Genomic DNA, 12,830 nt, shown 5'->3' on the forward strand with positions numbered 1-12,830 from the left:
ACTACATGATACGTTACACTATACGATACATTCCAACTTCCAAATAGGAAACGTCTGTAAATGTCTGTTATTTGTTGTATAGGCAAAGTGACAGGCCACTCATCAAAGCTCATTTCGACCTCTCTTAATTTACTCTTGCTTTTCTAGTCATTTTGCTTTGTGTCTCTGACGTCCTCTACCTGCCAGGGAGAGGCGCGAGACACACGTTAGATCATTTGCTTGTAGAATCGCCGTCATCGAATGTCACCTCTTGCAAGCGTATGAGAGCAGTGCTACTCAACTTGGTCTGGCCTTACCAGTTTTGCAGCATTCATCACCCTTGTTCCAGTGTTGAATGGGAGTGCATGCATCCATGTGAAGGAGGATATGTTGTAGCTGCTGCCTGTTTGAATGTGCCGAGTGCCAGTCATGGGATGAGAACATGGGTGTTTGTTATTCGCCATCTGTGTCTTTGTTTTGTATAAAGTGAAAACTGATGTAAAGCTGTCTAACACTGCCAGTACGTTCAAATCAGCTGTTAAATTGAAGTCTTGTGTGGTTTTATTGATAATTCTGGTTTTTAAGTGGCAACTCCTTAATTTTTGTCTTCTGATAAACTCCCGAGCTTTAAAACAGAGCATATCTTTTTGTCAAGTATATTTCTCTATATCTGTGAGGGAACCTGACGAGTCATCACTTTAGCATGAACTCTGTAAAAGATTATTTTCGGATGACACACGAGACATGAACAGGCTGCAACCATGTTAGTGTTGCCTACAATAACGTGTTGCCTTGGTGTTGTATTGCAATGACACAGTTTTGTTCAAATATTTAGCATTTTGTGTTTTGTTTTTGTTTGCTTGTTTGTTTTTAGTTTTTCCAAGTAAAGTTTGTCTGAAAAAATCAGTCGGCATTTGTGCAATGCTTTAGAGAAGTATTTTCAAAAAAGATGGGATGTTTCTGGAAATCCATTAAACATTAACTTATTTCCACACTGCAAAAAATACAAATAAAATTGGAATTTAAATATTATTTTCCTTGTCCAACCGCAAAATCCATAATTCCTAATATCCGTTTTCCCAAGTTTCTAACCAGGAGATGGCAGAAACACATTTATTTACACTTGTTTGCTGTCAAATGTACTTCATCTTTAAAAGTTACTCAACAAGATCCTGGAAGGAACCACAGTATCCAACAAACATTTTATTCCCCAAAACAACAATCACAAAACTGGGGCGCTTGAATGAATGTATCCATATAAAAGAAGAAAAAATTTAAATTGTGATGCGTTCATTTGGACACAACGTTGAAATAAAAAGCAAATGCCCACTGAAGTTACAACTCAAACTTTTCCCCATATAAAATAACTGAAAACAACTGAATCCGTTCCGTCTTTCATGGATGACTAACTTCTGGGGTTCAGGAGCTGGGAACAACGGAATATTTCAGTTCATATTCAGCCTGCAGTCCAGACGAATATAAAGGAGAACCACCTTAAACACAATAGGTGGTGGCTCACCCGGCGGAACTGGTTGATCAAAGGACAGATCCAGCTCCGACGAGAACACGGGGTCTCTGCGTTGAACGTGATCGATCATCTGCTGACTAGCTGCGTTCCCTTTCGGCATCACCGTGCCATATCTTCTCTGAGATTGTCCTTATCAAGTATGTAGTCCTTCTCCCCTCTGGTCACCACTCCATCCAGCAGAAGGTCATCCAGGAGCTGACCGATCAGAGGTTTGGACACCTTGGTCACAAATTTGGGCCTCACACCGGTGAGCTTCTCCTCTGTGACAATGTGAAAATAAAAGTTACAGAAGAAAACAGCAGATAAATCACTAGGATTTCAAACTCTGGTTTATACTTGATTAGGAATTATCTGGTTTAAATGTACTATGTTTAATAAAAACCGGATATTATGTTGGAAGCAAAATCAAGCAGAGAATGTTTTACACACCTGTAAATTCGCCGATGTAAAAGAAAAAATCCAATCAGACTCAATTCCGGTGATTAGTTTTCAATCACAAAAACATCACTAACAGGACTTTAGAAAACCTTAACAATCAAATGTATTTAATGAACAAACTAAATAGAAATGTAAAAAAAAACAAGGGAAACACAATTTGAAGAAAAAAGACCACGTGACGAACGTGAATTTGGAATTTGGATTATTGCTCAATGAATAACAAAGTCTTATCATTTAAAGCTTTCATGCTCTAGATTTATTTACTTATATTTATGTATTTGTTTATTTTTGCCGTTTCTGTAATGCTTTTTCTTTTCTTTGTCGACCTGCTTTCTGCGTGAATAATAATATAGTTCGATAAAGGTAATTATTTGGAGAGTTTGAAACGTCAGTTCTTACAGTTTGAGGACTACGTATTATGAGCAATTACAAAGCAGAAACGCGAGAGGGCGGTAGACCAACAGGAAACGAATCAAAGTAGAAGAAGCAACAAACAAAATGTCTGTGACGAGGCTAGCCGCTTGGCTACAGTAAACATCCACCAGTGGAAACCTGGAGCCAGAACGACGATAAGGATATCGAAGTATTTTAAAGCTACGAATGAGAATGTATGTTGATACGAACAATTCCAATTGACAAATGGGTTGTTGGCATCGTATTCACGCATATAGCAACATTAAATAAGCTAGTTAGCGTAGCTAGCTATGTTAGCTCTGCAATTAGCTTGTGCAAACACTGATAGATGGCTGTAGAATCGTATGCATATTTCGCGTTTTTTTTCTCTATATTTAACGTCAGAGCAATATAGTGAGCGATATTTCACAATGTGAGTGAGTAACAGTTTTCGCTATTGTGGAGTACGACGTGTTTTAAAGCTGCTGCTTTGTCACCCGTACAGTGAGTCGACCGCGGACTATTTGCAGAGGTCAAAGCTTGACGCATTTCAATTCAGCAGGTGTTTTTCCTGTCTTAAATAAATCCAAACCCAGTTGTCAGCGCGGTCATTGCTGTTGAACATGTTTGGCAAGCTTGATTTAAAAAAAAAAAAACGTAATGGCTTAATAAGGAGAAAGGCGTGTGTTTCTCACTTTTCAGTTACTAAAATACAAGTTCTACGACCTGTTTTGCTTGTTGGTGTTTCCTATCTTCATTCAGAAGTCTTCTGAACTCTTGTGAAGGATGACGAGCCAGCGGCGCGGGATCCGTGTGGACCAATCTGAGCTTCTCTGCACGAAAGGATGTGGTTTTTATGGCAACACTCGTTGGCAGGGTCTGTGCTCCAAGTGCTGGCGAGAGGAAAATCAACGAGAAAAGCAAAAACAGATTCAAGAAGACTGGGCTCTTGCTGAGAAGTATGTCTGTCTCTCTAAGGCACATGTCCTGTCCTGTTCTATTACCGCCTCATTTGGTTGGCTTGCTATTGTCCGTATGTATCTCTGACACCAATTACTGTCTCTTGTCTTCAGGCTGCAGAGAGAGGAACAGGAAGCTTATGCAACTAGACATCAGAAGGTCCAGTCACAGTCTACCATCACACCGTTCAACAAGTTCGAGGAAAGAAAAACTAAGGAAAAATCCAGCAAAGTACACACAGTTACAAAGTTCTTCACTCCATCTTCAAAAACACCATCAAAAAAAGGTAATCGTTTTTATTTATTTTGTGAAATGTGGAGATTTGCTTTATTTGCTGTCCTTGATGTATATGCTTATTGTTGAACTTTTCTGCCTATATTTTTGCAGAACTGATTCTGATGGCCTCTTTCACTGGAAAAATATTAAGAAACTAAAGCAGAATGAGGCCATCAACATGTTTGCTCAATAGTTTTGATTTTTAACCACTTCTCTAGTTGTGTAATCTGATAAAACTACCAAATGTGTGGTTATAAGAGGATTCAGAACAAAGCACGGCTACTGCATTTCCCAAGGGAGAATTAGAAGAAGAGGCAGCAGGTCAAAGACAACTGCCCTAAAAAGAAGCACCTTCTATTTGTATATCTGTAACAACTTAGCCTGCTACTACATGTGCCGCTGCTAGCTGCTGCTGATTTTGGTGTGTTCTCCAAGATCCTGCTCCAATTGATGCACATTCCAGCCCGAGTCCCAGCTCTTCTGCTGGCCGGCACGCCTCTCTGGACACTGACCATGCAACACGAGAGTTCATCGACTTCCTCAAGCCTCTGAAGTCTGGTAGGGAGATCTTCAAACAGTGCCGGGCCTTCACCGAGAGCATGGTCTATAAGCGGGTGAGCCATGGCAGATTATCATATATTTCCTTTTTGTTGGGTTAACGGAGCTTAAAGGGAAGTTTTGCGTGTGAGTAGCTACTCAAGTCATTCACCTGCTAAAAACTGCTTTCTGTATTCAGTTCAAGATTTGGGTTTTACTTGGTGTGCAATAGATTTGCTGAACCATTTTTTTTAATGTTTAATATATGTTTACTTGAACTGATTAATTACTACAAATGTAATTCCAAAAAGCTGAGATGCTCTATAAAACATTAATAAAACAGAATGTGAAAATCTCTGTCCCTTTTTGACATTCGGTTCAACTGAAACCTGAATTTCATGTCAACAACACAACAATAAATAAATACATTTACATTGTGTATATTATATTTAAACAATGATTTACACCATTTCATTGTGGTTTTATTGACATGTAGAATAATGCACCAACATTTTTGGAATTGTTTTAATTCACTTCTGTTTCCAACATTAAAATCCATAAAGCTGACATTAATTCAAAATTCAAAGGAGAAAAAAAACTTTGAACGTAGAACTTTTCTTTAAATTAATTCAGATGCTGACTCAAAACTTGGTGCCTTCAAGTAAAATTATTGTTTGATCTTTTATAAAGATTTGCAGCATTTCAGTTTGTTCACAGTTAAGTGCTTATCAATTTTAAATTGTCATGTAATTACATATAACAAATAACACAATTATGAGATGCACATTATATGAGTATTAGTTTTGCTGAAGCTAAAACCCATTTGAATCTGGTGTGGTTTTGTTCAGGACATGGCTGCTGATGAGCTGTCGGAGTGCGTGCAGGACTTCTATCAGAACCTCTCTGAACGGCTCCAGACTCAGTTTAAAGGTACTGCTTAACGCTTTCATTGAAGAAGGGTCAGATATGAATATCACAAATAGTACACGGTGTATAATGGGTCTTTGTATGTTGCTCCTTGTGCTTCTGTTCCAAGGAGCAACAGAGCAAGTGGACAGTGTTATGGATGAAGTAGAAAAGTACATGATGACCCGTCTGTATAAGGAAGTGTTCTGTCCTGAGACCACCGATGATGAGAAGAAAGACTTGGACATTCAGAAGAGAATCAGGTGATCAAACACAACGTATCCAGTCTGCGGCAAGCACAGCAGTTAAAACGATGGCATCACAAACGCTTCCTCTTTCAGAGCCTTGCACTGGGTCACCATCGAGATGCTGTGCGTGCCCGTGGATGAGGAGATTCCCGAGGTGTCCGACAGTGTAGTCAAAGCCATCACAGGTAAGACCCTCGTCATATCCAGTGAGAATATTTAATACACAGTGTTATCTACTCAAATCTCTTTGTTATTGCAGATGTGATTGAGATGGACTCAAAGCGCGTGCCCAAGGACAAGCTCGCGTGCGTCACCCGCTGTAGCAAGCACATCTTCAACGCCATCAAAGTGAGCAGGAATGAGGCTGCGTCTGCCGATGACTTCCTCCCGACACTCATCTACATTGTGCTGAAAGCAAATCCTCCCAGATTGCAGTCCAACATCCAGTACATCACTCGCTTCTGCAACCCCAGCAGGCTGATGACCGGAGAGGATGGATACTACTTCACTAATCTGGTGAGAAGATTCTACATTTGTCTGGTTTGTTGTTGTGAGAACAATAAATGTTGCTCATGTATCAATCAAACAGGAAGTTGTGTTGCGGATGATTTACATGTTCTCGTAATGACGGGTATTTCTTTTGTTTGTTTGCTTTATGAGTGTGCGTATGCTAAATTATTAAAGTAATAGTGGAATACAGTCCAACGGTAGTTTAAACGTTCTCTTCTGGAATTGGAATCATCGCCTCTCAAAAATAGTTCAAAGGAAAACGAAACACTACAACATTTGCAAAGGTAGAATTATAGCGGTATATAATTGTGTTTAACCCGTCTCCTTGTATTCCTGAGTCTTCCAGAAGAAATACCCCCCCCCCCCCTACTCTCCCTTTGTCTTCTCTTTGTCTCGTGTTCAGCGCTCTGGTGAGGCTGAACAATCTTCTGCGCGTCTGTCTGGCTCTTTCCTCATAATAATTATGACCCATGTACTCAACTTCATATTTTCATCCAGCAGATCCAGATTTGTATCTAAATCTGCACCACTTTAAATACATTCAGAGATATTAATATCAGATATGTTTTGGGGGGGAAAAAAGCTGGTTATTTTGCAATATTAACAAAAGCGAGGCAACAAATGTATCTGCTGTCGCAAACTACAATCCACAGTGAGGGTTTCTTCTAATGGCCTCCCACACCCCTTCTGCTCAGTGCTGTGCAGTCGCCTTCATTGAGAAGCTGGACGGCCAGTCTCTGAACCTAAGCTCCGAGGAGTTTGACCTCTACATGTCGGGCCAGGCGTCGCCCCATTGGCCACAGACCCCTGGGCCGTCCTCCAGCTCCCCAGGCAGCGGCGCTCTCAACCAGGTTCAGAAACGGCTCGACCTGCTGACGGGCCTCGGAGAAAGGCAGGAGCGGGTGATGGAGAAAGCTCGGCAGCTGGAAAGCGACCTCATTGACTGGACGGATGAAGTGGAGCAGAAGGTGCAGAGCGTCCTGGAGAGCTTTCCCCCAGAGAAAGAGAACACTGCTGCAGCCACAGCCAATGGGACAACGCCTGCAGCCACAGCCAATGGGACAACGCCTGCAGCATCATCAGCGATCGACGCCGATAACGTTGAGAGTGAGCTCCTGCCCCCACCGCTGCAACCGCAAGTGTTTGCTGGTTGATTAGAAGAGGTGCGCTCCATAAACGCTCCCCTGTAGGCTTCACTCCACCCGCCCTCTTTTCCCTGCTGGTAAACTCACCTGTTGTTTGTACCGGCAGCAGCCGTCCAGTATGGATGATTTCTATTTCAACAATTTCTATTCCATCTATTTCTCTGAATGGGCACTGAACAGTCACTGAAATTTTGAATTTAAGGAAAAAAACTGTATTTTGTGAAGCAAATACTTTTATTTGTTGTTGTTTTTTAGGAGAGACGTAGATGAGAAGTTGGTTTGAATGGCTCTTAGGTCTTAATTTAGAGTAAAGGCAGCATTCGGCTAATCTGGCTCCAAATCTAGATCCTGCTTAATTCATTAATATGGAATCCTCAGTATTTGTTATTTTTCTTGTATTTATAATAATTTTATTGTTTAAAGTCTTGTATAATAATAATATTTTCCCAACATCCTAGAAAAATAGTACACTGAGTGGTTCACAGGATCGTCTTTACAACATGTTCCGATTACCTCATCAAGCTTTTGACTGAGTCAACTCCACATTCTTCCAAATGGCCAACAATGGAGTCTCCTCACTTCAGTACATTATTTTAAATGTTTGGATGTACCCCTTTGCAGTGCTTCTGTCAGTATTAGCATCATTCCACACAACGTTTTGCCACAATGTTTTCCGAGGGCTTTAAAGCCTGACAGGAGTTTTCAGCAGAATCTTTTTCTGCTGTAGAAAATTGTTAAATGAGAAAAATGTACAAATTCCACCCCTTATAAGCACCTTCCAGCTCATGCTCATAATGTCTACCGCATTTACTGTGTATTTTGCTGTCTTAAATATCCGGAGAGGGGGGGGGGGGTGTCTGTGTGTTGCATGCAGGTAAGAGGATGCATGTGTGTGTAGTGAGTGCATGGCTGTGTTCTGTTGATGTCAACGGACCTCCAGTTGTGTGTGAGGATATTGTCTTGTTTCGTGCCGGATGTCTCACTCCAGTCATAGAATGGATGTACAGAGTGATTTTATTTTTCTATGGAGTGGCGGGTCTCAATTCTTTTGGAATACAATAGGATATTTTAATCCTGTAATATTTACAGTAGTAAAGAACATTTGTTGAAGACATGTTACATGAATTCTGATGATTGGACTGGCAAATTGAAATGGAGTCGTAAGCTTTTTGGGAGGGGGGGGGGGGGGGGGTAAATATATTCTTTGTCAGGGTTGTAGGAGTGATGAAGACAAAGATGAGGTTTCCACACAGACACAAGAAATAGAATCAGCTCTGGTGGCCGGTAGTTTTACTCGTGCAGAAGACTACAAGCATTATAATTTATTTTGAAGCACTTCCCTTTTATTTTATATGATTTTATTTTTAAATCTCTTAATTTTGAAAAAAACATTTAATGAAGGAATTAATGGTTATATTCAGATGAAATGATTAGATAAATGATGAGGTTTTGTGGGCTGTTGAACAGAGATGTAATTAAACTGTCTAATATGTAGTGGAAGAAATGTTTGAAAGGCTTGGTCTTTGTTTTATTTCAATCAAGATAAGATTTCCTCATGTTTCTAGATTTGGTATTATTTTTATTTTCAACAATAGTTGCTGTCCAATCTCAGTTTGGATGTTTTTTAAAGTAAACTTCAACAACAGCTTGAATAATTTCATATTGCACTATATGCAGAAACCTTTTATCAGGTATTTTAAAGAAATTTAAAACATCTTTGTAACATTGTAGTTTTATTTATCACTTTAGGGGAAAGTCAATACTGTCTTTTATTTAAATGTAACTTATTGGGGCAGTGTTGGGGAGGGGGGGGGGGGGGGGTTGCATCTATGGATGTGTGATTAATAAAAATTGAAAATGCTTGTATGTTCAGTTTGACTCACGTGATTCCTGATTTCGCAAGCTAAGATGAAATGGAAAGAGAACTGAAGTATGGCTGCACTTCTTTTTTAAAAGTGTTAAATTAACAGGATATAAATAATAATATAGCATATATACATGTATATTACACATACACACTTTATTCATCCCTAAAGGGTACAGAAATGGGAAGGGTAGTTATAAAAAGTACTAACAATGAAAAGTTTAAATTAGAAATAGAAAATTACTTTCAAAAGATAAATTCAAACATAATACATTATATAACTACTACTATCTTTAAGGCATGCTAATGCAGTTTAGTTAGTCTGTGTTACTCAAATATATGTTCAGAAACCTAATCCTCTTTAAACTATACAGACATTCACATTAAAGCGTAGATCCGCTGTCATCGTTTGTGAGGCTTCAACAGAATTATTGTCCTGATTGTTTCAAAAATAAGGTTTCGATGACATATCGACAGAACAAAAGCTGTTCTGACGTTCTCTCCCATTAAGTACATTTAAACCGCTTGAGGAAGAGAGATTCTCACAAACATTACTTTCTCTCCACTATTTTTTTTCCAAATTAAATAACGTAAACTAGTTGGAAGTGAATAGACATCAAATGCTGTAATTCTCTTATTCTTGTTAACGTAATCATTTCTACACTTGAATGTTCGTGCTTCAGGATGAAATATTACGGCATGTCAAATATGATGAGTTGTTGCCAAGAAAGGGGATATGCTGCGTGATTCATTCAAGCCCAGGACAAAAAACAAGTTAAGTTTCGCTTCCTTCTTCATTGGAAATAAAAGAATCCTGCGCAATCTATATTTCTCACAAGCACAACATCCAAACTGAAGATGACCGTTTTTCTACTCAGTGAGTTTTTCTGCCGTTCATTCACAATACTCACTAATTTATTTAAAATTCAACCTGTCTTATGCTTCGTTTGTTTTTCAGTTCTTTCAACGCTTTTACACCTTGTGGTGGCTCGGGGTAAGTGCAAAACCATCTGACAAATACATTTAGATATGAAACAACTTTACAAATCGTTATAAGCATATATTTCTGCTGAATAAGATTCTAACTGCATGTTGAAGATAAACTTTCATGATGACCGGTCGCTGAATAATCATACAGATGGCTTTGATATTTCCTCCTATAGCGTTTATTGTATTTGTCTCCATAGTCTCCGGGACCTCGTTACAACCTGTACTAGAGATGGTGTCAGGGAATTCAAGGATATTCTCTGGGGATAGTGTAAAGCTGAAATGCAGTATTCCCGATGTCCATAAATCTTCTTGGAGTTACCTGTGGTTCAGAGGATCTGAGCAGCTCCCAGGGAATCAGCGGCACCTCATTTTGCGAAATGCCCACATTGAGGAGAGTGGGAAATTTTACTGCCAGGGGGTGAGGGATGAATTGATGGGAAAAAGAAGCACCCTCCATAGTAATCCTGTAGAAATCGCAGTGGATGGTAAGATCCTGTTTGGTATCAGAATCACAAGAAACATCTGATTACACATGTCAGGATCTATTTTCTTACGTCTGTTCTTCCACTTGAAGTCCAGTGTTGGACCCAGTAGGCAGAAAAGGAACATAATTTTTAGTATTCACTGCTGGTTAATGTATTATCTATGACTTGTATCTATGACTGGTTAATGTATTATCTATGACTAAAGAATGTGCTTCATTATGTTAGAATATGCCTTTTCTACACATCATTTTTACCAGCTAGAAGAGACAAACCTAAGAATGGCTCTTTAAAGTGCCACTGCAAACCCTGCATGCAAACCTATCCATGGGTGTCACTAATCCTTACACACTGGACTTTTAACACTTAAAAATGTAAACACTTGCTTTCCTTCACTTCTTTCATTCACTGTACGATGTTACATGTGTGTTTGCTGTTTATTTTCTGATATGAATATCAATATAAGACAACAAGATCCCATTTTGACACAACTGTTCCTCCACAGGAGGGTGGGCTATTTTACAGGTGCCACATCATCCCAGCCTTGTTGGAGACACGTTGAAGTTCACGTGCCATGTCAGAGGAACACCCAAACTTAATGAAGTGATTCTCTACAAAGATGGTGTTGAAATTATGAGCGGCCGAAACGCACATTTACACCTGACCAATGCGACTTTAGAGGACCAGGGAATGTATTCCTGCAGGGCTTCGTGGGATAAAGACATGCTTACACACTCTGTAGCTTCAGTCAACACTCCAGTGCAGGTCTTAGGTGAGTAGTACACGGCTTCAGGTCAGATGTTAAAACAATATGGAAATGCACGTTGCCTTTTTGATATGATGAAGAAAAAAAAATCCACTCAATAAGTAGATTCCGTCATTTGAAGCTTAGTTTAGCAAAACAGGGAGAACATTTTGCCTTCCAGCTCTTCTAACGCTCACTCATAATAATATAATAGTCTCTCTCTCTCTCTCTCTGTGTTTCACCTGGTTTCTAGTTAATGCTAAGCTAAGCTAACTTGCTGCTTGCCACACTAACACGTATGTTGTGTGGCTACAGACCTGAGAATGTTATCAGTGTTTTCATGTACCAAGAAAGTGGAACGATGTCTTTAACTGTTGCCATAGAGCTGATTCAGCTACCAGCATACAATATAAAATATTATTATTTACATTTATCCAACGTGTGAAATTGAAGCAAATTTTTTCTCTTCTTCTGTTCTTAAGAGATTCTTTCACAGCCAGTTTTGGAGCTTGACGATGAAACCCTGTATTCATTAAACATATTGATTCTCACCTGCCACCACCAATACAACGCCCCTGCTCCTGCCCCGCCAATAACCTATTACTTCTATAAGGACAACAACCGTCTCGGAACAGCGACCTCCGAAAACAACGCTAAGGCTAAACGAACTCCAGGCCGGTACCGCTGCAAGGCCAAGGTGGCTGCTTTGGGTCTCCTCAGGTGGAGCGAGCCCAAAAGCTTTGAACCAGCGTCAGGTAGGCTCGCCTCGCTGTGAATGCAACCCGCCATTTGTCCTCCACATCCAATTTAGACTTGAGTTCTCTAACTGAATAGTCATACTTGTGAAATGTTGCACGGCTATTTTGAAACTTCTGAGGTCAACTTATCTCCGACCCAATAGGACCGCAGACGACGACACCTTCAGGTAGACAACGCACAGACTCTTGGCCTTTAGCTCCTTTCCCCACATCCCCACACTCCCCCAAGGAATCTGCTGCTGACACGTCCGGAGAATCTGGTAGTACGTCCTTGGAACCTGGTGACATGTCTGAGGAATCTGGTGACATGTCTGAGGAATCTGGTGACATGTCGGAGGAATCTGCTGACATGTCGGAGGAACCTGGTGACATGTCTGAGGAATCTGGTGACATGTCGGAGGAATCTGGTGACATGTCGGAGGAATCTGCTGACATGTCGGAGGAATCTGCTGACATGTCGGAGGAATCTGCTGACATGTCAGGGGAATCTGCTGACATGTCGGAGGAATCTGCTGACATGTCTGAGGAATCTGGTGACATGTCTGAGGAACCTGGTGACATGTCTGAGGAATCTGGTGACATGTCGGAGGAATCTGGTGACATGTCGGAGGAATCTGGTGACATGTCGGAGGAACCTGGTGACATGTCGGAGGAATCTGGTGACATGTCTGAGGAATTTAGTAGGTTTGTTTTGGAATCTGGAATGCCTGAGGAATTTGGTGAGTTGCTTGTAGAATATGATGGTATGCCTGGAGCGGTTGATGACATGATAAAGGACTTTACTGACATGTCTGAAGAATCCGGTGACGTACCTGATGAATTTATTGATACCTCTGAAGAATCCGGTGACGTACCTGATGAATTTATTGATACGTCTGAGGAATCCGGTGACGTACCTGATGAATTTATTGATACATCTGAGGAATCCGGTGACGTACCTGATGAATTTATTGATACGTCTGAGGAATCCAGTGACGTACCTGATGAATTTATTGATACCTCTGAAGAATCCGGTGACGTACCTGATGAATTTATTGATACCTCTGAAGAATCTGGTGACGTACCTGATGA

The 12,830-nt window shown here is 40.3% G+C and overlaps 2 protein-coding genes across 2 annotated transcripts; both read left to right on the forward strand.

Moving 5' to 3' along the window:
- The first annotated feature begins 3,124 nt into the window (after positions 1-3,124).
- LOC137915980 (rab5 GDP/GTP exchange factor-like) lies at positions 3,125-7,007 on the forward strand. The gene is made up of 8 exons (XM_068759102.1): positions 3,125-3,297; positions 3,412-3,584; positions 4,010-4,188; positions 4,960-5,041; positions 5,148-5,280; positions 5,359-5,450; positions 5,525-5,781; positions 6,471-7,007. Exons 1-8 carry the CDS (start codon positions 3,125-3,127, stop codon positions 6,927-6,929), a joined length of 1,548 nt encoding a protein of 515 aa, XP_068615203.1. The 3' UTR covers positions 6,930-7,007.
- A 2,915-nt stretch (positions 7,008-9,922) lies between these two features.
- Positions 9,923-12,608, forward strand: LOC137915984 (high affinity immunoglobulin gamma Fc receptor I-like). The gene is made up of 5 exons (XM_068759107.1): positions 9,923-10,259; positions 10,762-11,028; positions 11,484-11,756; positions 11,903-12,443; positions 12,599-12,608. The coding sequence occupies exons 1-5, from the start codon at positions 9,923-9,925 to the stop codon at positions 12,606-12,608; spliced, it is 1,428 nt and encodes a 475-aa protein (XP_068615208.1).
- The last annotated feature ends 222 nt before the right edge of the window (positions 12,609-12,830 follow it).

The sequence above is a fragment of the Brachionichthys hirsutus genome, unplaced genomic scaffold (assembly GCF_040956055.1).
Source record: "Brachionichthys hirsutus isolate HB-005 unplaced genomic scaffold, CSIRO-AGI_Bhir_v1 contig_956, whole genome shotgun sequence".
Lineage (NCBI taxonomy): Eukaryota > Metazoa > Chordata > Actinopteri > Lophiiformes > Brachionichthyidae > Brachionichthys > Brachionichthys hirsutus.